The sequence below is a fragment of the Meles meles genome, chromosome 19 (genome assembly GCF_922984935.1).
Source record: "Meles meles chromosome 19, mMelMel3.1 paternal haplotype, whole genome shotgun sequence".
Taxonomy (NCBI): Eukaryota; Metazoa; Chordata; class Mammalia; order Carnivora; family Mustelidae; genus Meles; species Meles meles.
The window spans coordinates 49,711,084-49,734,958 of record NC_060084.1 but is presented as its reverse complement, the minus strand read 5'-3'; the positions used below and the strand labels follow the sequence as shown (position 1 = coordinate 49,734,958).

The window sequence follows — 23,875 nt, the reverse complement described above, 5'->3', positions numbered from 1 at the left end:
GAGCAGAGAACCCGATGCGGGACTCGATCCCAGGACCCTGAGATCATGACCTGAGCCGAAGGCAGCGGCTTAACCCACTGAGCCACCCAGGTGCCCCCCCGGGAGCCTGCTTCTCCCTCTGCCTCAGTGCTTTCTCTCTCTCTCTTTCTCTTACACTTGCTGTCTCTCAAGTAAGTAAATAAAATATTTTTTTAAGAAAGCTAGGAAGAACCTCAGTGAAGATCTCCAAATGAACAAGAATGCCTTTGAGGCATAATTCGAGCTAATAATATTGGGAAATACTGGAGTCTCTCGGACTGCATCCTGAATGCCTCTCCCGCTGACACCGATTAGTCTGAGATTCAAGAGGATAAGAAACAGAGGGACAACTCCATCTCCAGTGACAGAGTCAAGCTAGGAAATGCATGGACCTCCTACTGGAGCCCGATCCTGAATAATCACACGGCTTCCATCTTGGCCAGAAGTTTCGTTAACACCCTGAGACAAAGAAGTCAGAGATGTGATCATAAACATAATGGTAGGGGCGCCTGGCTGGCTCCGTCAGGAGAGCAGAACACTCGATCTCCGGATCATGAGTTCTAGCTCCACGTTAGGTGTAGTGATGAGTTAAAGGAATAATTAAAAACTTAAAACCAAAACGCCAGAGGGTGCCTGGGTGGCTCAGTGGGTTAAAGCCTCTGCCTTCAGCTCAGGTCATGATCCCAGGGTCCTGGGATGGAGCCCCGCATAGGGCTCTCTGCTCTGCGGGCGGCCTGCTTCCTCCTCTCTCTCTGTCTGCCTCTCTGCCTACTTGTGATCTCTGTCAAATAAAAAAATAAAATCTTTTAAAAAAACTATTATTTATTTATTTGACAGACAGAGATCACAAGTAGGCAGAGAGAAGAGAGGAGGAGGAAACAGGCTCCCCGCTAAGCAGAGAGCCCGATGCGGGGCTCGATCCCGGGACCCTGGGATCATGACCTGAGCCGAAGGCAGAGGCTTAACCCACTGAGTCACCCAGGCACCTCTAAAATAATCTTTAAAAACCTCATGACATCAGCTAGGAAAATGCCTGGACTGCAGAATCCCATGAGGCAGTGCAACGCCGTTAGGATGCCATGGCAGAGCAAGCCAAAGCCAAGAATGTCACTTAAGGCCTCGCAAAAGCCCATCCTATCAGGGCCATCAGATACCGCCAACCCTAATCTTGACAGAGGCATTTATAGGGACTGTAAAGAAAAGGGACACTAAATTCGAGGGGTAAGATTTCGTCTCCCCAAGGATTCCCTCCTGGAACACTTTCTCTTCTGTGCGTATAAATACCCCTCAAGCCACAGGGGAAATGATTATCCCCATTACTTGGTATCCTGCCCCATTTTAAACATGGGCCACACCCTCCCCATAAATATCCACCCCCTCCCCTTTCCCCCTGTCCCGGTACACAGCAGTGATTATGATGAATCCCACAGTTCGCCATGTGTTTATGCTTGTCTAAGTCACTCTGTGACTTACGAGGCCCCCTTACTACCCAGCACGGTTTATACCCAAACTCCTCCATGAAATCTTTCAGGAAGGGTTATTCTTTCAATCCAGAATGTCAAGATTTCATGTTCACAAGAGAGCCTATGTCTCAAAGTCCCAGACTGCTCCTATCCCTCTCAACCCGCCTCCCTTCCTACTTCCCTGCTCCCTCCCTCTCCCCCCAAAAACCCATCAACCTTTCCCCCAGCCCACATATTCAAGACACAGCTGCCCTGCATTTGGATTCTCTTTGGGCCCCAACAACATAGGGCGCATCTTGGAGGCTGACCCTCTCTCAAAGTGGAAATGGAAACTTCCTGCCCTTCCTGAAACCGATTTCAGGTGCCTCCATCAGTCACCCGGGGTCTCCTAATCCTGGCTCCCGGCCCTTGCAGCACTCCCGCCTTGTCCATCTAGAACTCCAGACTACCATGGGGGTATGGCTAGTCCAAGACCCGAAGGCCATAAATAAAATAGTCAAACCTAGGTTCCCACGAGTTCCCACTCCACACACTGTCCTGGCCTCTCTCTACCTTCCAGCACCCCCGACTTAAACATCTTCTCTACACATTCTTTCATAACCCTCTACCTCTGGTTCACCATCTTTTTGTTTTCACCTGGGAAAGTCAACAGTACACAGGGACAGGTGGGCTCAAGAGGTTGTTGAAGCCCCTGCTTAATTTTCCCAGACTCTGAAGGCTAATTTGCAGGATGTGGTTTTTCCCTTGCAATACCCCTTGAATCCAAAATGTGGATGATCCCTCGCTGAACTCACTCTCTGACAATACCTACCCCAAGCACTTGCTCACAGGGACACAGGTATCTAGGGAAGGATTACAGCCACGTAAGTCACAAGGATGCCATCTAGGACATGACCTTGCATTGGAAGGCTAACCTTATCCATGGAATGAATTTATCCGGTTGTTAATTTCACCCTCGCCCAAGACTAAAACGTGACTCCAGTGGTTTCTGGGCCTGTTATGGGTTCAATTCTGTCTACCCCCACCCCCCCCCCCCCCAAAAAAAAAGTTTGCTGAAATCTTATCCCCCAGTTCCTCGGAATGTGACCTGATTTGGAAACGGGATGGTTGCAGATGGACTGAGCACCATCCCCTCAAAGACCCCTCCCAACTCACCACTTGATTGTTACAACAAAACTCTCCCTATCTCTACCATTAATGAATGGGGATTTATGTGCTCCTTTCACAACTTCCCTAAGGACCCTGCAGGGGACTCAGTCTCCGGAAACTTTCATGTGGTAAATGACACAGTACCAGCCCTAATGGCAGGAACCACCTCCTCACTGAACTCACCCAGATTTTCCAGCTATCAAAATATTGCCGATCCCAAGTCAACTGGTGATGCTCACAATTTCTCTTGGTATCAGTGGCATCACCCGTCTTGTGACTCATTTCATGGTCCCAGTCCCATCCCTGCATCTTCTCCTTGGTTCCCACCCCCCCCTTTAAAAAATTTACTTATTTACTTTTATTATTTTTTTAAAGATTTTATGTATTTATTTGACAGATCACAAATAGGCAGAGAAGCAGGCAGAGAGAGGAGGAAGCAGATTCCCCACTGAGCAAACCCCCCCATGCGGAGCTCGATCCTAGGACCCTGGGTATCATGACCTGAGCCAAAGGCAGAGGCTTTAACCCACTGAGCCGCCCAGGCGCCACCCCCTTTTTTAAAAAAGATTTTATTTATTTGAGAGAGAGAAGCAGGTACTCCCCCCTGAGCAGGGAGCATGACGCAGGACTCAATCCCAGGATGCCAGGATCTCAACCTGAGCTGAAGGCAGACACTTAACTGACTGAGCCACTCAGGCACACCTGGTTTTCTGCCTTTAATCAATGTTTTAAAAAACAACCAAAAATAAATAAATAAATAACAACCAAAAAACCAGGAACCAGAATCAAAAAAACGAAAACCAAACCCACAACATTTATTTTCCGGCCCCTCAAATAAATTAGACAATTATTTCCACGAGCCTTGGGATTGCCCCCAATGATGTGTATTTTATGGGTAAAGATTTGCAGACTGGCATCTACCTACCAGAAGCTGACTGGCTTCTGTTATCTTGCCAATCCTGTAAGTCCTTTTCAGGGTCTTGATTCCCCTTAATTCTATCAGTGTCTGAACTTCACTATTTCTTGACTCAAACCCCCACCGAATTCCCCCCCAAACACGAGAGACCTGTACATCCTGTGAAGAGTGGAAGTCACCACCCAGACACACCATCCAGGATGACCCTGAGCCCCCCTTTCATTAGCATCCGAAGGAGGCTTGGAACAAGGAGCCAAATGTTTAGCAGTAAGCTCTGAGGATTCCACACCACCTCCAACCATGTTTGGGCAACCCTTGTACCAGGTTAGGGACATCCAAGGGAAGGACTTGTGTCCTGTGGTTGGAAGCACCTGCTACATGTTCATTTCCAGGGACGACTCAGACCTCATGATCATCAGTAAGAACATCAAGAGGCCACCAAGGAAACCCGCAGAATTAGAACCACTGTTCTCACTCCACCAACCAACCATCTCTCTGTAACTCCTTCTGGGAGCCCTGGCAACTGGCTGCCCTCAGGCCTCTGATCCTGTTGTTACTCTCTTATTCAACCAGTAATAATTCTCTTTTTATTTATCTTCCTAGGAATACCCATCTGCGAATGCCCAGTGACCAAAACCTAAATCCGTTCCAGATCCAACATTTTACGCAAGAGATGGTTCAGGCGGCTCTGCACGAACAGCAGAGATGAAAAAAAACCCAACCCTGACATCGCCCCAGCCACGAACTACTAAGAAAATCTCGTTGGAGAGCAAGCTCCCCAGATCCACCTATCAGAAATCCCAACCATCTCCCCACTGCCGGAAAATTAAGACTGTTTAAGGACAATCTATTCTGTCTTAAACAAGAGGAGAAGTGAATATAGTTTGTCTCTTCTTAAAGTCCAGGCTCATTTTTCTCCTTAGGATTATTTTGGACTTATTTAATAGACCCTTCTGTGGCTCTTTATACATGGAAAGCACCGGGCAAATATCTCACTCAGTCCTCAGAATGACAGGATAAGGCAGACAGTATTATGACCCCTATTATACAGATAAGGACACTGAGGTACAGAGGTTAAGCAAGTTTCCCAAGGTCACACAGCTAGAAAGTGTCAGGGGCTGGGGATCCGTTCAAAACCAGCCCCCCCCCACCCCACCCCCAGCAGTCTGGTTCCAGAGTCGATGATAATCACTGCCTCTTCAGCTTACGACCAGATGTCTCCTGGTGCCATAAAAGAGGGGATCATAAAAGAGGAAAGTTCTCACGTGATCTTCTGGGCCCTGGCTATTAGTGAGTCAAGGGCTGTCTGAGAAATGGGTATGAATATTGGAGCTAGATCTCTAAGGTTGTAGGGACACACACTCCGCGTAGTGACACAGGCTGGCCGCCTGAGGGGGCGCCAGCCCGGCTAGCGGAGCCTTGGGAGCCAGAAAGGAACCTTGGAAACCAAAGTCAGGCTCAGACTCTTAGGACCACAGAACGTTGAGAACAGAGCATCTTAGAATGCTGAGAACAAAGCCTCTTAGAACGTTGAACAAAGGCTCCTGGAATCGTAGAATGGTGAACGCAATGCCCCCCACACAATCTGGGATACAAAAGACGCTCAGATTCTGTTCTGTTCGGATCATAGAATCTTCCACCCAGGCTGGTCTTACAATTCCAGAATTTGGGATATAACCGATCTGACTCTTAGGAGTCAGATCTTTTGTGAAGCCTGGGGCAAACTGAGAATGAGAGACCCCTTGTTCGAAAAATATAAGAATTTCAAGACAGTAACAGCCAATATTAAACAGCTGGTCACACGCCCGTGAAGCCCGTCCCGCTTAGAAGCATTATTTTATGGAAGGATATCGCTCTTGGCTGCCTTCTAGTTTTACAGCTGAGTGTCTGGGAAGCCTTCGTGGAAGAGGAGGCAAAATCAGGGCTCGACTCGAGAACCCTTTCCGCCCCCCGCGCAACCTCAGCAGCTCAGGGTCGCTAGGGGTGGGGGAGAGGGAACGTTGCCAAACTGTCACGTGGACCCATTCTCTATTTATAGATCACCCCTTCTCCTTTCGCGGGACAGTCCAATGGTAGCCAGAGCTCGCCCGCAAGGGGGCGGAACCAGCTGCGGGACCGGGGAGGCACGGGCCAATGTCGTTGGAGCAAGGGCGGACTTGTTTCATTGTGACGCGAGAGGGGGGCGTGACTAGAGCCCCAAGGCACCAAGCGGTGGGGCGTGGCGAGGCCGCCCAGAAGCAAAGCGAGTAGGAAGCTGCGAGCATGCGTCGCGTCGGGGGGCGCGGGTGCACCGCCGGGCATCTTCGTAAGGGAGGGTACCAGCCAATAGGCGACGGTTGCTCTGTCGCCGGGGGCGTGGCCATGCAGATAAGGCGCGGGTGGGCGGCCCAATGGGCGGGCGCCTATGCAGATGAGACGGTGACAGCCGGGCCAGCGGGCGGGCGGGCAGGCGGGCTGTTGGGGCGGGGAGGTGGGACCCGGAGAGGGGTGGCCGTGGGGCCCGGCCGGGCTGGGGTGGGGGGCCGCAGCCATGATCCGGGCCTTCTCGTTCCCGGTGAGCCCCGAGCGGGGCCGGCTGCGGGGCTGGCTGGAGGGCAGCCTGGCCGGGCTCTGCGAGTTGCACTGGCTCCGGGAGAGGCAGGAGTACCGCGTGCAGCAAGCGCTGCGGCTGGCCCAGCCCGGAATGGGGGGCGCCGAGGCCGAGGACGAGGAGGACGCCGATGAGGACGAAGATGCGGCGGCAGCGCGCCGGGCCGCAGCGGCCCTGGAGGAGCAGCTGGTGAGGGGCCGCCTGTCCGTCCATTCCTCCGCCCCCGTCTGTGTCTGTCTGTCTGTCCGTCTCGGTTGGATGCTCAGACACCCGTTCCGGTGGGGGAGGGGGAAAAGACAGGGGGTGGGACTGGAGACCCTGGAGTATGGGCGGCGGGCGGGATCTGGCCTGCCCACCCCAAACTGGGGAAGGGGGACCGCATCGCTTCCGCTGGAGCCTCGTGAAATGCACAGGCCCCTTCCCCAAAGAAAATTCTTCTGGACGCTAAGTATGTGTCAAGCCTGGGCCGAGTATTTGGCATGCGCTGTCTTCTTGAAGCTTGGGGGAGAAAGGGGTGATAGTCCCCATTTTACAGAGCGAGGAGCTGAGGCTCAGAGATGGCAAGCGACTCACCCAAGGTCACACAGCTGGGATCCAAACATGCCCCCCTCTGGCCCCGCCACCAGGGCTCCATCTTCCCTAAGTCCCGGTGTGCTTGGAGATCTCTGGAGGGGGCGGGGTGGGGGGAGGGGATCCTTGGGCTTCCTGAGGGAGGGATCACCGCTGGGAGGAAGCTTGCAGTCCGCGGTGATCTTTACTCTGCGGTGACACTTTCCCTCCTTTCCTAGCTGGTCCCAGCCTTGGTGAACCCCAGAAGAGGCAGGTCGAGGCAGCATGGGGGTCTGGCTTCTGAACTCCCTGAGTGTTCTAATGGTAGAAAAAGAGGCAGAGGTCTCCAGAATGACTTCAAGAGCACCACCCCTCTCTCCTTCTCTGTCATTCTTTGATTTTTTCCGACCTCTTCCTGGATTTCTCTCACTCTGTCTCCCTACTGCCACATCTCTGACTTTCAGCATCTGCTTCTGTCTTTCTTAATCCTCCGTCTCTCTGTGTCTCTCTGTCTCCGTCTCCCTGGCCTTCTCTTGCCTTTCTGCACCTCTCTCTCTTCCCGCCCCACATCCCTGTCCCTATCTCTCTTTTCCCCTCCCCCCAGCCTGCCAGGCCCCAGACCCTGGCTCCCTCTGCAGATCCCATCCCCAAGCCTGTGTGTGGTCAGAGCTTCCCGTTTGGGGAAACCTGAGCCCGGGCGGCGGGGGAGGGGGCTCTCCCTGCTGCTGACCTCCACTGCCCCCTCCCCAGATGGAGAATGGGGAGGGGGACAGACGCCAGACTCCGGGGTTGCACGCACAGCCCCTCCCCCGACCGGGAGTGAGACCCTGCACATTCTTCTCTGGAAGCAGAAACAGCTGTGGGAGGCCCCACCCCTCCCAAAGTTAGAGACGCCTTGTGGGGGCCTTCACCAGCTCCCCCCCACACCCCACCCCAAGCTGGCTGGGCTTGGGTAGGCACCTCCCACCGTACGTACAAGGAGAGGGAGAGAGCACGGGGATGGGCGAGCTGTGTCCTTCCTTCCGGTCCCTCAGTCTGCCTCAGTCTCCCCTCGCTGCCCTTCTGCTTCCCTATCCCTGCCGCTGAGTCTCCCCGCTTCTCTGCCCGTCTGTCTACTCCGCCTCCCGGGAGGTGGTAGTGGAGAGGCCTCTTTCCCCCCACACTCTCCAGGCGAAGCTCCGTCCCAGCGTCAGGGAGGAGGCGGTGGCAGGCAGCGGGAGGAAGGCAGCGGCGCGGAGGGAGGAACAGAAAAGCGCTAAATATAAACGTCTCTGCGGTTGGGGGTTCCTGGGTCCTTCAGAAGAGGGTGTGGGTACCTCCTCTGATCCCCAAGCCTCTGTCTTGTGATGCTAACCCCTCCCGCCCCGGCCCCCGCCCCCCCCCACCCCCGCCAAGGAATACACTCCCTTTGAAGCCAGAAAGATTGAAGCCAGACTCCACTCGTTGCTAATAGGAGTAGCCGGGACGCAGGTGAAGACCGGGGGTATCTCAGAGAGGAGAGGTCAGAATCCTGGATGGGGGTGGGAGTCCCGTTCTCTTCCACCAAGAAAAAGGGTCCCCTTCCAGCAAGAAGGACTTAAGTTAGACTTGAAGAAGGACTTCCAAATCGCGCTAAAGAGAACGGGACACAGACTAGGGGCATGAGCAGTGGGGAATACAGGTCTGGAAAAGTTTAGGCCAAGAGGTCTCCAGGGGTCCTCACCTAAGGAGCACGTTAAACCTACCCAAACTGCAGGACCACAGGCCTGCTGGCAGAAGGGCTTGCAAAGAAAAGGGGGATGGGGATGAGGGGTATTGTGGGTACATGGGGAGCAGGATTCAGACCAAGGTCCTTTCGAAGAGTCATCACTTTGCACCCAGAAGGGAGGGGGTCAAACTTACCAACAGTGGGAGTGTGTGGACTTGGGGTGGCGTTGGAGGGCCCAGGCGTGGGGAAAGAGGAGGACTCTCCTGTTTGTCCCCCTAACCCCTGCTCTTCCCTACAGAGCAGGAACTGAAATTAGACCCACAGAACTTAGCTCCCCTCCCAGTCTATCCTTTTATGTTTATTTTTAATTACACAAGTAAAACATGACTTTATATTTTGCTGGTTGGAAATTCATAGCTTTCGTGTAAGAATAAAAGCTAGCAATTATTGAGCTTAAAAGGAACCACTGTTTTAAGTCATATAATCCTCACAACACCCCGTAAGAGCAGGAGCTGAATAAGGCCATGTTACAGACGAGGAGACCAGGGCCCAGAGAGGGGGAGTAACCTGCTAAAGGTCACACAGGGTCTCCTTGGAGATCACTGCCAATGTCACCTTGGCATGAGTCCCTCTAGACCTCTACCAATGGATCCGCTTGTAGGAACGTAGGGTTTTGCTTCGCTTCTTGCCAATTCCAGTCTCTTGGGGGAGGTCCCAGAGATAACACCAGTGGTTCTCAAAGTGTGGCTGCTGGGCTAAGCAGCATCACCCTGGAACTTGTACGTTATGCCGATTCTTGGGCTCCAGGCTGGAATCAGAAACTCTGGAAGTGGGACCCAGGCCCTGCAGGTAAATCTGACTCCCGCTCATACGCGGCACTTTCCTTGTTCTTGTCAATGCTGTGTCTTAGTGATGATTCTTTTTTTTTTTTTTAAGATTTTATTTATTTATTTGAGAGAAAGAGAGAGAGAGAAAGAGAGCAAGTAAGAGAAAGCAGGGTAAGAGGTAGAAGGAGAAGCAGACTCCACACTGAACAGGGACCCCGATGCGGGGCTCGATCCTAGGACTCCAGGATCATGACCTGAACCAAAGGCAGACGCTTAACCCACTGAGCCATCCAGGCACCCCCTCTTAGTGATGATTCTGTGTAAAAATTGCATCCTTCCATTTTGACAGCCGTATAGTATTCTGTTATGTACATTCATTTTCATCAAACATTTCCTGAGCACCTGCTTTGTTCCAGGCACTGTGCTATTCCCTAGGGGTGGGTGGGGGGAATCCTGAAGTGAACAAAGCAGATGAAAATCTCTGCCTTCCAGGGATGGCATTTAGTGAGACAGACCCGATGACAACCTGATGCATCCTTTTGAGCCAAGAGGTCATTACTGCATGTTGCAGGGAAGCAGGGGAAAAAACAAGTCAATGGGTACAAAATGACAGGGAGGCTATTTTGGAAAGACTGGTCCAGGAGGTATCGTGTAAGGAAAGATCTGAATGAAGCCAGAGAGGGAGCCAGGAAGAAATGCAGAGGGAACGCATCCTTACTGAGGTAGGAGCACCGCATGGTTATCCAGGGACCGTGGCTGGAGCAGAGTGAGCAGGGGGGTGATTAGTGGGGACATGACATGGGGTACCTGGCCGGGTCTCTGACACTGAGTTTAGCCACCCTGATTGTGCACAATCCGGCTGCTTTCCTGGGTTCTGCTCCAAGATGACGCCACCCCGAGCATCTCTGCACGCCCAGGGCAGGAGCCCAACATGGAATGATTTGTTGACTTTCCTCCCATAAACAAACCCAGATGGGGGCTTCTGTTCTTGGGGTGGGGGGAAGGGGGAGGACAAGGGGCCCAGGAGAGCAGCCACAGGAGTAGGAAGCTGGGAGAGGGGGAGAGTCTGCGGGGAGGGAGGTGGGGGGGTGGGGGAGATCCGGCCAGTCTTTCTGCCCTAAATAGGCAGGGCTGGGCGACTGGCCTCCTGGCTCCTCCCCCATCCTTCCCTCCCTCCCTCCGTCCAGACAAGCTGCTTTTGTCTGAGGGTCAACCGTCAGCCTGTGGCGGCGGCCACCTCTGGCTTCACCCCAGACCCATGCACGACTCTTCCTGGATCTGGCCCTGTTTTTCCAAAATGGGGTTAGGTCCTAGTGTCTTGGAGGTCCCATCTGTGTTGCCTTAGTCCCTCTACCAGTCCCTGGTCACTGTCGCTCCCCTAAAAGGGTTTTCACCTTCCTTTATTCTCACCTGATAAGAAATGCTCATTTTTCTGCAGCAAGAAGGATCCAGGATAGACTCAACCGGACTTTTTCATGGGGATGAGGTGCAGGGGGCAGACACGGGAGACTTCCAGGTGGGAATGAAGCAAGGGTGGGAGAAAGATGTGGTTCCCTGGGGCCAGGGAACGGGCTGGGGCTCCCTACTGTAGTGCCACTACCGGCTAGACTCATAGAAGGACTTTCTAGGGTGCTCTTCCTGGGGAAAGGACCGAAGGCTTCTACGAGTTGTGGTCAGCCCATTTTATCCATATGAGGGAAAGAATCAGTCTGCAGCAGGAAGGACTTAAGGAAGACTTACAAAAGGACTTTGTGCTGATGATTAGGGACAGAGGGAGATGATAGGAGCATCAGAGAAGAGAAAGTCAAGGACTGGGAGGAGGTGGACCAATGGCTAGGGGATCTGCTGGGTCCTGGGTATTTTGGGGGAAACTCCCCTTACAGTGACACCATGTAAACTGACACTCGAAGAGGAACATTCTGATGGGGGTTAAGGGGTTATGGAGGAAACACCTGACAGAGAGGGGGCGAGGGATGGGAACTTCTGAAGCTTATCCCACCTAAGAAAGGTTAATGTAGCTGCAGCATGAAAGACTTGAGTTAGATAATCACTGGGACTTCTTTTTTTTAAAGATTTTATTTATTTATTTGATAGACAGAGATCACAAGTAGGCAGAGAGGCAGGGAGAGAGAAGGTAGGGGGAGAAGTAGACTCCCTGTTGAGCAGAGAGCTCCATGCGGACTCTCGATCCCAGGACCCTGAGATCATGACCCGAGCCAAAGGCAGAGGCTTTAATCTACTAAGCCACCCAGGCACCCCATCACTGGGACTTCTAATGGGATGAAGGGACAGAGATCTTGAGGGAGATCCTGGGACTTCGGTACTGCTTTTAGACTTTTGAAATCAGAGCCTCACTGTCAAAGTGAAGATCTGCCCATTGGGGGTATATATGGGGAAGGGGGCAGGCGGCAGAGGATTGGGGACATTCTGACTATCCTGCTCTCCCCATGCCCTCAGGAGGCCTTGCCTGGGCTCATCTGGGACCTGGGCCAGCAGCTGGGAGACTTGAGCCTGGAGTCTGGGGGCCTGGAACAGGAGAGCGGGCGCAGCTCAGGTGAGCATGCGTAGAGGGAGAAGGGTCTGCCTGGGACATCCCCATCTTTCCTACTGCCCCCTACCTCTCAGGTTTCCCTGTCTCTGCCTCTTTGTCTCTTCCTTTCCCCACCCCTGGTTTCCCCCGTCCAGGCCCCTGATTGTCTCTCCTCCACTCCCTGGAATCCAGGCTTCTATGAAGACCCCAGCTCCACGGGAGGTCCAGACTCACCCCCCTCTACCTTCTGTGGGGACAGTGGCTTCTCTGGATCTGGCTCCTATGGACGCCTGGGTCCCTCTGAACCTCGAGGCATCTACGCCAGCGAGAGGCCCAAGTCCCTAGGTAAGGGTGGGGTTGGGGCCCTGAGAGGCAGGGAATGGGCAGGAAGAGAATGCTTTTGAGCACAAGCTTTTGAGTCAGACTGACCTGGATTCAAACTCTGGCTGTGACCCTCCCTTCTCATGTGATTTTGAGCATGTTGCTTCTTTCTGGGCCTCTGTTTCTCCTTTTGTTAAAATGGGATTATTAGCAGCACCTGCCTCATAGGGAAGTTTTCCATATTCAATGAGCCTGAGCCCTCACTACCACTGGATTTGGCACTTGATAGCCACGTAAACAGCAACTCCTGTTGTTCATTTATACAAGTCAGTTTCTGAGCCCCTACTAGGTGCCAGCTTAGGTTTGTTTCAGTGGTGAGGGATACTCAGTGGGGGGGGGGGGGGGGGGTGGGAATCCCTGTCTTCATAAAGCTGACTTTGCAGTAGGAGAAACAGATAATATACAAGATAAATAAGAGATAGACATATAGGATGAGAAGAAAGTTAGGGAAGGGAGCTGGGGAGGGCATACCCATTTGAGCTGGGGAGGAAGTTGCAATTTTATTTTTTATTTATATATTTTAAAAGATTTTATTTATTTATTTGACAGACAGAGATCACAAGTAGGCAGAGAGGCAGGCAGAGAAAGAGTGGGAGTGGGGTGGGGAAGCAGGCTCCTTGCCCGATGTGGGGCTTGATCACGACCTGAGCGGAAGGCAGAGGCTTTAACCCGCTGAGCCATCCAGGCGCCCTGGAAGTTGCAATTTTAGGAGACATGGCTAGTGTCACTGAGACTCTGACATTTGAGTGGCGCCCTGAAGTAAGCGAAGCAGATATCCTCGGGAAGCGTGTTCCAGGGAACTGCAAGTGCAAAGACCCTGAGGCTGGAACGTGATTGGCATCTGCTTCCAAGAGGGCAGCAGAGCCCGAGACCTAGAATTATAGAAGACAGGGATTAGAGATGAAGGTCCGAGAGGCAGAGGCAGGGCAGACACGTTCACAGTCTTGTGACGATTTTGTTATGAACCTGATATGCGGGGAAGGGTGAGAGCAGGGTTTTGGATGACAGTGGAGGAGGGCGGGGTAGGCAACTTGTCCCTCCTAGGCTCGTTGAGCAAGGGCTTCAAGGGTCCCTCCACTCTCTTCCTTTTTTTATTCTTGCCTCCCTCCCTAGGAGACGCCAGTCCCAGCGCTCCGGAGGCGGTGAGCGCTCGGGCAGCCGTGCCGCGATCATACTCGGCGCCCTACCCGACGGCAGCGGGCTCTGCGGGCCCCGAGGCCTGCTCCTCGGCGGAGCGGCGGGCGCGCGCCGGGCCCTTCCTGACGCCCAGCCCCCTGCACGCCGTGGCGCTGCGCAGCCCGCGGCCCTGCAGCCGGCCTCTCGCAGACTCGCCGGACGCCTCGGGGGCGGGGCGGCCCCTGGACGGCTACATCTCGGCGCTCCTGCGCAGGCGCCGCCGCCGGGGGGCGGGCCAGCCCCGGACCAGTCCGGGGGGCGCGGACGGGGGCCCGCGGCGCCAGAACAGCGTGCGCCAGAGGCCGCCGGACGTGTCCCCGCCCCCCGGAGGCGCGCGGTCCGCGCCCGAGCCTTCGGTGGAGCGCACGGGGGGTCGTCCCGCCAGTCCGGCCGCCCTTGGCCGCGCCTGGGCGTCGCAGTGGGAGTCGGAGACGGCGCCCGAGCCCGCCGCGCAGCCCGCCGCTCCCTCGCCCCCCGACAGCCCGGCCGAGGGGCGCCTGGTGAAGGCACAGTACATCCCGGGCGCGCAGGCCGCCACCCGCGGCCTCCCCGGCCGGGCGGCCCGCCGCAAAGCGCCCCCACTGACCCGCGGCCGCAGCGTGGAGCAGTCCCCACCCCGGGAGCGTCCCCGGGCCGCAGGCCGCCGCGGACGCATGACGGAAGCCTCGGGCCGCCGGGGCTCGCCCAGGGCTCGCAAGGCCGCGCGCTCCCAGTCCGAGACCAGCCTGTTGGGCCGCGCGGCCGCGGTTCCTCCCGGGCCCCCCAAGTACCCCACGGCCGAACGGGAAGAGCCTCGGCCGCCGCGGCCCCGCCGCGGCCCCGCGCCCACGCTCGCGGCCCAGGCCGCGGGGTCCTGTCGCCGTTGGCGCTCCACGGCCGAGATCGACGCCGCAGATGGGCGCCGCGGCCGTCCCCGAGCCCCCGCGGCCCGCGGCCCGGTGCCCGGCCCATCCCCGTCCGCTCCTCAGCGCCGTCTTCTCTATGGCTGCGCGGGCAGCGACTCGGAGTGCTCGGCCGGGCGCCTGGGGCCGCTAGGACGCCGGGGGCCCGCAGGTGGTGTGGGCGGCGGCTATGGGGAGAGTGAATCGAGCGCCAGCGAGGGGGAGTCGCCGGCCTTCAGCTCCGCATCCAGCGACTCAGATGGCAGCGGTGGTCTGGTGTGGCCGCAGCAGCTGGTGGCGGCCACCGCGGCCTCTGGGGCAGGGGGTGGTGCAGGTGGAGGGGCGCCCGCGGGCCCCGCCAAAGTCTTTGTGAAGATCAAGGCTTCCCACGCACTCAAGAAAAAGATACTGCGTTTCCGTTCGGGTTCTCTCAAGGTCATGACTACAGTGTGAGTTTGGGAGTTTGCTTGGGCTCCCCCTTCATGGCCTCTGCACCACCACACTCCCAATCACTGACCCTTCCATACCTCCCTTCCAAAGACCACCATTTTCTCTGCTTCCAAAGACCCTTCCTCACTGCCCCCATTCACTGCAAGTCTTGGTTGAAAAGGCTCCCCCTCCACCATAGGGAGGAATGGGGGAGGAGCCCTGTTTGACCCAGTTCAGCTGCTGGCTCTGCAGCCTTTGAGCAAGAAAGTTCCCTTATCTGTACTATGGGTGTACTATGGTATGCAGAAGGGGTAATTCAGTTTGAATTTCCCCATTTTAGTTTAGACACTTAGTCCGTTTGTTCCCGTTCGCTTCCGTCACTGAACCCTCTTATTCCTCCTTTCCATGCCCAGATACAGTGTCCTCCCCCCACTCCCCATTCACAAAGTGCCCCCTGTCCATGTCCCTGGATTCTTAGGATATCCCCTTGGCACCATGGTCAGAGACTCTGTGTCTGACCTAGGTGGTGCCTGCAGAGTGCCCTGGGAAAGGAAGGAGCACTGATTTTGGGGTTTTGAGGGTCAAGTAGGAGGTGGAACACCTGGAAAGAAAGACTTTTCACCTCTATCCCTGGACAATTATGGAGGATTAAGAGGTAGAAGAGGGAAAGGAAAATGGCTTCTATCTCATGCCCCCTTTCTCCCCTGCTGAGAGGGAGTGTGGGGAGCCCAGGAAGACCCTCAACTGTTCCAATCCAGTATTTTTTTTCTTTTTTAAAATTACTGTATTTATTATGACGATGGTGACTCCCCAGTGCACAGGGGGGCCAGACTCTGTGTGTTTCTCTAACCTCTTTGTAAATAAATGCACAATGTTACATATGTGGTAGACTCTTCTTCTGTGGTAAAATGAGAGAAATGGTTTTCCTTTGGACTAACATTTAGTGAGCAACTACTGTTTGCTTTGAATATAGTAGTGTCCAGAACCAGATGGCAGATCTCAGGGTGGGTCTCAACCTAATTTTCCTGTCATGGGCTATAAAGAATCTGACCTTTGAGTTGTGTTTGGGCATAAACATGGTTTCATAAAAATACAGGTAAAGGGACAACCCCAAATCCCTTCCTAATTAGTTTGTTGCATATTCTTGCATGTTTTCCTTTATGCATTTGCAAACATATATGAATCTAACTATACAAATGCATAATTATTATATACATAAACATATAGTTATACTACATATAGTATATATATATATATATATACTATATGTAGTATATATAGTATATATATAGTATATATATATAGTATATATATATATAGTATAACTATATATATATATAGTATATATATGTGTGTGTGTGTATATAAATTGAGTTATATATTTGCCTTGTTTATCACTGTTCTTTTGGTGGTGTTGAGTCATCTGTGTCCAGAGATTTCTTTATGGGAAGGATTTCAGTTAAGAGTTGGATTTTTGTAGGTGTGTCTCCGTGGCTTAGTTGGCTAAGTGTCTGACTCTTGATTTCGGTTCAGGTCATAATCTCAGTGTTGTGAGCCCCCTGTTGGGCTCCACACTGGGCATGGAGTCTGCTTAAGATTCCCCCTCTCCCTCTGCCCCTCTCCCCTCTCCCTGCTCCTGTTCCATCTCTCTCTCTAAAAAAAAAACATTGGATTTCTTTGATGGTTACAGTACTATTTAGCTTTTCTATTTCTTCCTATGTCAGTTTTACTAAGTTGTATTCTTCTAGGAATTTGTCCATTCATCTAAATTTAGATGACATATTTTCTGTTACTTTTTAAAAAAGATTTTATTTATTTGAGAGAGAGAGACAGAGATAGCAAGAAAGAGTAGGAACTGGGAGGAGAGGGAGAAGCAGGCTCCCCACCGAGTAGGGAGCCAGATGTGGGGCTCGTTCCCAGAACCCCGGGATCATGACCAGAGCTGAAGGCAGACACTTAACTGACTGAGACACCCAGCTGTCCCTAAAGATTTTATTTTTAAGCAATCTCTACCCCCAGTGTAGTGCCTGAATTCACAGCCCTGAGATCAAGATTTGAGTGCTCTACCAATGATGCCAGGTCCTCCGTCACTGTGTTATCAATAGCTGCTTTAGCATCCACTGTGGGATTGTCCGCTCTCCCAGTTCTTTTGCTGTTGGGGACTTCGCAGCAGTAATGCCCTGTACCTACCTCTGTGCCTATATGCGTGTATTTCCAGAGGCTCCACTCCTTGAAAGAGAATTGCTTGGTTATTATAATATGTTCATTTAAAAACTTTTAATTGACACTGCCACACTTCCTCCCACTAAGCGTGCCCTCAGCTGACATTTCCAACGGCAATTTCTGAGATGCCCATTTTTCCATCAGTTCACCAGACATTTTTGCCAATCTTATGGGGGAAAACTGTGTTCTCTTTTAATTACCACGTCTCCCTCCCCATTGCCATGAGGCAACACATTTGTATCTCTATTAGGCCACTTTTAATTCTATGAGTTGCCTGTTCACACCCTTTGCCCATATTTCTATTGGATAAGTTCAGTAATCACACCGATTTCATGGGTGCATAAGGAGAAGTTTGGAGAGGGGCCTTTACTAAACTGTCGCACAGCAAAAAAGAGGGAGCTAAGGTTGGGACCCAACCCCCACCGGACTCCGCAGTCTGAAGAATGGTACTTATTCTGCATTGACCTTTGTGTTTACATGGGTGGGCCCATCACTCTGTAGCTTTGAACCCTGAAAGAGCAGAGACCAGACCTGCTCTGCTCACCTGCATGTCCTGTGCCCTCTGAGGTGGTGGGGAACAAGAAATAAGGAACAAAACAAACAAACAAAAAGGTCCTTCCTGAAGAACTTCCATTCTAGAAGGTGGGCGGGTAGTGTGTGTGTATGGATAAGCATGTATTTCTTTTGGAGTACCAATAGATAAAAGTCAGTTTTGAAAGTCTGCCAGGAAAAGCCATTGCTTGTCAGGCCTTTGGGAATATTTGCCCCATCTCCATTCCATCAAAGAGGCAGCTACACTCAGGGGATGGGACTTGTCGAAGGCTACATAGGCCACTTGGTGGCCAAAATGGTTGAAGTACATATGGGTGACCATCCTTCTTTTTTAGGATTTTAGTGCTTGCTCATTAAAAATAATAAAACAGTAACAGCGGAATACCTGTCTGGCTCAGCTGGTAAACACATGACTCAATCTCGGGGTGGTGAGTTCAAATCCTACATTGGGCATGGAGCCTATTTAAAAAAACAAAACTAAACAAAATAACAGTTAACAATAAATTGAGCATTTACTACATGCCAGACTCTTCTCAGTGACCCATTTATTTTTTTAAAATATTTTATTATTTATTGTACAAGTAGGCAGAGAGGTAGGCAGAGAGAGAGAGAGAGAGAGGAGGAAGCAGGCTCCCTGCTGAGCCGAGAGCCCGATGCGAGACTCGATCCCAGGACCCTGAGATCATGACCTGAGATCATGACCTGAGCTGAAGGCAGAGGCTTTAACCCACTGAGCCACCCAGGCGCCCCTCGGTGACCCATTTAATCCTCAGAACCTTGAGAGCCTATTAGATAGATATATAGATACTATTATGCTCATTTTACAGGTGGAGAAGCTGAGACACAGAGATGTTAAATAACTTGCCTCAAGTAAGTTAATCAGTAGCAAAGCCAGATTTAAGTTCAAGCTGCCTAAGAATCTATGCTCTTAAGCAGTGGCCTGTATAGCCTGTTTGCTATATGGATTATTTCTACAAGGGTGCAAAAGAAACTGCTTACCAGGGTGGGAGCTGGGGAAGGGGCAAGGCTGTTGACTTAATAAGTAAATAAATTGTATAATTTGTTAAAGGTGACAGGGACTATGGGGAAAAAACTGAGTAGAGATATGAGGGACTTGGGTGGGATGGGGAAGCAGAGTGATCGGGGATGATCTATTTGAGAAATGGCATTTGACCAGAGATCTGAACGAGGTGGGGGAGGGAAGCTTGTGAATGTCTTGGGGGGACGGACAGCAGTGGTGATAGGAGCCAGGGTGGAGGGCAGAAAATGGTAGGGCCCACCGCATTGCATGGGGCGTCATGGGCTTTGGTGACAATTTTGATTTGTACTCTGAGGGAGGTGGGAGACATGGGAGAATTCTTAGCACAAGAGGGATTTGGGTTTTTCCCAGGGTGGGGAGGGAGGGAGGGAGGTGAAAGGATTAACAGTTCTACTGAGATATAATTCACCTACCATAAAATTCACCCATATAAGTGTAGCGTTCAGAGGTGTTTCATATATTCACACAGTTGTGAATATTTCCATCCCAATAAGAAATTTTGCACCCTTAGCTGTCATCGTCCACTATTCCCCCCTGGAAACCACTCATCGGATCCTGTCTCTGTCCCTGTATATTGGCCTATTCTGGACATATCATATCAATGGAATTAGGCAATACATGGCCTTTTGGGACCAACTTCTTTCACTTAGCATGATGCTCTCAAAGTTCAGCCTGTGGTAGCACGTGTCAGTACTTTGTTTCTTTTTACTGCCAAATGCTATCCCACAGTCTGGACAGACCACATTTCGTTTTCCACTCATCCGTTGATATTTGGGTCATTTCCACTTGGGGGCTATTATGAATCATGGTGCCACGAACGTTCATGTACAAGTCTTTGTGTGGATGTATGTTTTCGGGGTTTTTTTTAAGGTCAGTTCCTAGGAGTGGAATTGCTGGGTCATCTGGGGACCTTAACCTTTTGAAGAACTGTCAAGACTGTTGTGCTGCTGAATGAATGCAGAATGACTGCTACAGTGGCCGCAACATTTTACTTCCCACCACCAGTGTGTGAGGGTTCCAATTTTGCCACCTCCTCGCTAACATTTGCTATTATCTGGGGACTTCGTCTCCACAGGATCCCTCTGGCTGGTCTGTGGGGACCAGGATGAGAGAAGCCAGTGAGGAATGGTGGCTGGACCAGAGTGTGGAGAGCAGAGGAGGTGAGAAGTGACTGTGCATTGGGGACAGCCAGAAGTCGGCATTAATGGCATTTGTCACTAGATCAGTGGTGTGAGAGAGGGAGGGAAGTTAAGAGTTCCTATCAGGTGGTTGGAACTGCAGTAGGAAGAGGGTTTGCAGGTAGAATCTGGAGCTCAGTGTCATACCCACCAGACATCCAGCCGGAAATAGACAATAGGTGATGGGGTATTCGACCTTAGAGTTACTGTTAGCATTCACTGCACACTTCTTGAATAATTAAAGCTAGAACTGAAGCCAAATCCAGGGTCTCAGTTTTTCTCCTCCAAAAAACGGGCACAACAATACCATGGACTCCGAGGCTGGGGCCATTCCTTTGCGGCACAAGACAGCATTGCACACCTGGAAACTAAAGTTATGCGGGTGGAAAGACGGCTGAGGTTTGCAGCTCCAGCGAGAAATGGAGGTTATGAACGGTTCAGCAGCGTCGGTCAGTCCGTCTCCCCCGTCCCCCAGCGTCTGGCTGCCGTCAGGGAGGGGGATAGGAGACTGGGTCGTCACCCTGTCTTCCCCCACTCTAAGCTGGGTTTCCTCCTTGGGGGCGGCCCGGGCCAAAACTGCTGATGGAAACCAGCTGCGGGAGGCGCAGAGGCTCGGCGCAAGCCCAGGCCCCTCCCCGGCGCCGGCAGACCCCGTTAAGGGGGAGGACGAGGGCGCCCTAGCTCCCCTCCCCCTTCTGCAGCCGGGCCCGGGGCCCTGGCACGTCCGGCGCGCCTGATGCTTTCCAGATGTGAGCCCGGTTCCCCTCCCCCACCTGGGCCGGTTGTTACTGCGGGGTTGGGGGCGGGGGAGTCAGGGTCTGATACCCTCATATCAAATCGCTGCCAGGCACCTTGGCCGGCGTCCCCTTCCAGCCCGTCTCGCTTCCCCATGCAGTCGGTAAAAACCGAATTTGGATGGGCTGATTGCGTGGAGACCCCCTCTCCCCCAACACCCGCCGCTCGGGACTCGCCTCCGCCAACCCACGCCCCTAATGGTCAGCCCCGGGACGCGCCTCTTCGGAACCCCGCCCCCAGCCACGCCCACCAGAACGCCCGGGCCACGCCCCTGGGGCGCGCCCTGCAGGCCCCGCCTCCGCCACCAGCTCCTCTGGGCCGTTGGGTGTGCGAGTTCGTTCGTCTGCTCCCTTCTGTGTTTCTAGGTGTCAGCGTTTCTCGGTCCCTGTCTCTGACTCTCTCTATTTATTTTCTTTTTTAAAGATTTTATTTATTTGACAGAGAAGAACACAAGTAGGCAGAGCGACACGCAGAGGGACAGGGAGAACCAGGCTCCCTGCTGAACAGGCAGCCCGAGGTGGGACTCGATTCCAGGACTCTGGGATCATGACCCCAGCGGAAGGCAGCCGCTTGATAACTGAGCCACGGAAGCGCCCCTGACTCTCTACATGTCTGTGTGTCTCTCCTATACCCTGCACATCTCTGTCTCTGCCCTCCTCTGCCTGTCTCTGTTGCACCTACTCCCTAGGTCTCCAACTCTCCAAATTTCTGTCTCTGCCTGTCTTTCTGCCACAGTGCCTCTCTCTGCAACTCTCTACCCCCTCTCTTTGAACTTCTCTTGTCCCAGTCCATCTTCAGTTCTCTCCCTCTGGCCTCCAGCCCCCGCCACCCTTCTGTGTCCGGGTCTTCCTCCGGGGTCTGCAGCTTGCCCTCCCAACTTTCACCTCCGCCTACGGCTTCGGCGTCGGCGGGCCACGGGCGCCCCCGTGTGGCCATCATGGGGCAGTCGCGAGAGGTCCGAGGGCTGAATGTGGGCGCCCGCAGGCCTGTGCCCAGGGCTGGAGAGACACCGTGGGTGCCCCTGGGTGACACCGGGGAATGGCGTGTGACGCCAAGAGACTGTGAGTGTGTACTACCGTGAGATCGTGCATGACGCCAGAGGTTGGTGTGTGGCTGTGTGACCTTGGGAGGTTTTGTGACTACCGGCCAAAGGGTATGACTGTGAAACCATGTGTTACACTGAGAGGCTGTGTGCGATGGTGTATGCGAGATGGGAGAGATGACGCGCGGGTGACTGCGTGGGACCCCTTGAGGCTGGGTGTGCCTGAGACACTATTCGGGGGACCGGTTGAGACATTAAGAGACAACCTGAGAGCGAGAGATTGTGTGGCACAGTGTGCAACATGGGGAGGACACGAGTGCTGTGTGTGTCACACGGCAGATGATGTGTGACAGAGAGTGAGACAGGATGAGTGGGACACACTCAGAGGTGGTGTGAGAAGGCGGTGTGACAGGCCCCAGGGGAGAGGGGGTGACAGAGGGACCATGTGAGTATGACAGTATATATCAGCCACACTGACGGACTGTGAGAAACCGTATGACTCTGTGTGGCACAGATCGTGTGGGATAGTGAAAGACTGTCACAGTGTTGTGACAGTGCACGAGGGCGTGTGTCACTGTGTGGGGCCCTTGGAGATGAAAAGACGAGCGAGATCTTGTGCCCGTAAATGTGTGCGCCACACGAGACTGCAGGGTGAGAGTGGGGACGGCTGTGTTGGGTGTGGACTGTGCAAGGCTTAGCAGCAGCTTGTGTGCATGACAGTGTGTGGAGGGGACACTCTGTGAGGGACTGTGTAAGACTGTGTGTGACACCAACAGATTGTGCAAGAGCGAGTGTGACTGTATGTGGGGGGGGTCACTGGACGTGTGACTGTGTGTCACCATGTAACACCACAGAGTGTTTGTGACAGTGCTCCCCAAAGATGTCACGTGAGTAATTCCATGTCACCATGTGAGACCCTGACAAAAAGTGTGGCAGAAGTTGCTGTCAGGTGTGAGACCCAAGTTTCAGCTGCCTGCGAATGTGTGTGACGGACGTCTCGAGAGATTGTGTGTGACACTGGGTGAAATTCTGTTCGTACACGGGACAGTCTAAGATAGGATATCTGTGCTTGGGGCGCCTGGGTGGCTCAGTGGATTAAGCCGCTGCCTTCGGCTCAGGTCATGATCTCAGGGTCCTGGGATCGAGCCCCGCATCGGTTCTCTGCTCCGCAGCGAGCCTGCTTCCTCCTCTCTCTCTCTGCCTGCCTCTCTACCTACTTGTGATCTCTCTCTGTCAAATAAATAAATAAAATCTTTTTTTAAAAAAAAGGATATCTGTGCTTGTGCGAGGTGGCATGGACGCTTTGTGGCAGTTTGAGGGGCTCAGTGGCTGTGGCACCGTAGGACCCTGTGTGTGGAGCGTGCGGGTTGGTTGTGAGACAGCGAGGCAGTGTGCGCCTCTGTGTGAGGGGCTGGGGTGGGGTGGCAGCAGTGACAGGATGGGAAAACACATGTGACTGAGTGACAGGCCGTGCAGGACTCACAGGAGAGTTTTTTTGTGATGTGGAATAAGGACAGGGTGTGGGGCACACTGGGAGACTGTCTTTTCCTGAGAGAGAGAGAGTGTGTGTGTGTGTGTGTGTGTGTGTGTGTTCCAGAGGGACAGAGACCGAGAGCGAAGATTGGGAGAGAGAAAGGGGAAGAGCAAGAGACACCCAGAACAGGAGTGACAGAGACACAGAAAGAGAAAGACAAAGAAGGGGGCAGACAGAGGGGACCCATAGACACAGACCTGAGGCTGCCAGGGCGCTGAGGACAGCGGCAGTGGCAGCAGGAGGAGGCGGGCCCTCAGGGGCTAAGCCCCAGGGGAGGGGGTGGGGCGGGACTGGGGGTGGGGGGGACCCAGACGTTTTCTCCCAGCCACCACCACCTGCCCGCCATCCTAGCCCGGAAGCAGCAACAGGTAGGAGGCTCGGATCTCCACCGCACAGCTAATTCCTCTGCCCGATTGCAGCTTCGTCTGTCTGCCTGGGAATGAATGAATGAGTGAGCGAATGAATGACTTTCTACTTCTGCGTCTCCATCAGTCTGTCTCTCCCCCAGCCCCTCCAATGGCTCCCTCTCTCTGTTCCCCTGTCCCTTCTCTCCTCTGTCCCTTTATCCCCGCTGTGCCTCACTCTACCCCTCCATTTGTCCATCTCTCTCCTTTCCCACCCCCTTACTCCATCCCTCCAAGACCCTCCACCTCCCCTTCTCTGTCCCCGCTCTGTCCCTTTGTCCCCCTGGATCAACCTGTCCCTTTCTTTATCCCCCTATCAGTCCTCCCCTCCCTCTACTCCTTCCGTGGCTCCATCCCCTCATCTCTACCCCCCACCCCAGTCTATTTCTTCTGGGCCTCAGTCTATCCCTCTATCACTTGGTCGCTCTCTCCGCCCCTCCATTTGTCCCTCCATCCTCTCTGCCCCTCTCCCAGTCGTTCCTGGGTCATCCGCCCTTCCCCCCTCCGCCAGC

The 23,875-nt window shown here is 53.4% G+C and overlaps 1 protein-coding gene across 2 annotated transcripts in view; it reads left to right on the top strand.

Annotated features, from left to right (window-relative positions):
• The first annotated feature begins 5,987 nt into the window (after positions 1–5,987).
• The window catches only part of DACT3 (dishevelled binding antagonist of beta catenin 3), a 27,860-nt gene continuing 9,972 nt past the window's right edge, over positions 5,988–23,875 (top strand). Inside the window, exons 1-4 of one of the 2 annotated variants that reach the window (XR_006816159.1) lie at positions 5,988–6,325; positions 11,657–11,753; positions 11,922–12,074; positions 13,224–14,875. Coding sequence is in view for 1 of the 2 variants with exons in the window: in XM_045987321.1 (XP_045843277.1) it covers positions 6,077–6,325; positions 11,657–11,753; positions 11,922–12,074; positions 13,224–14,620 (1,896 nt within the window). In the remaining variant the exon portion in view is untranslated. Of the gene's footprint in view, positions 6,326–11,656; positions 11,754–11,921; positions 12,075–13,223; positions 15,468–23,875 lie in introns of those variants that run through there. The other variant, XM_045987321.1, reaches the window with a different exon arrangement.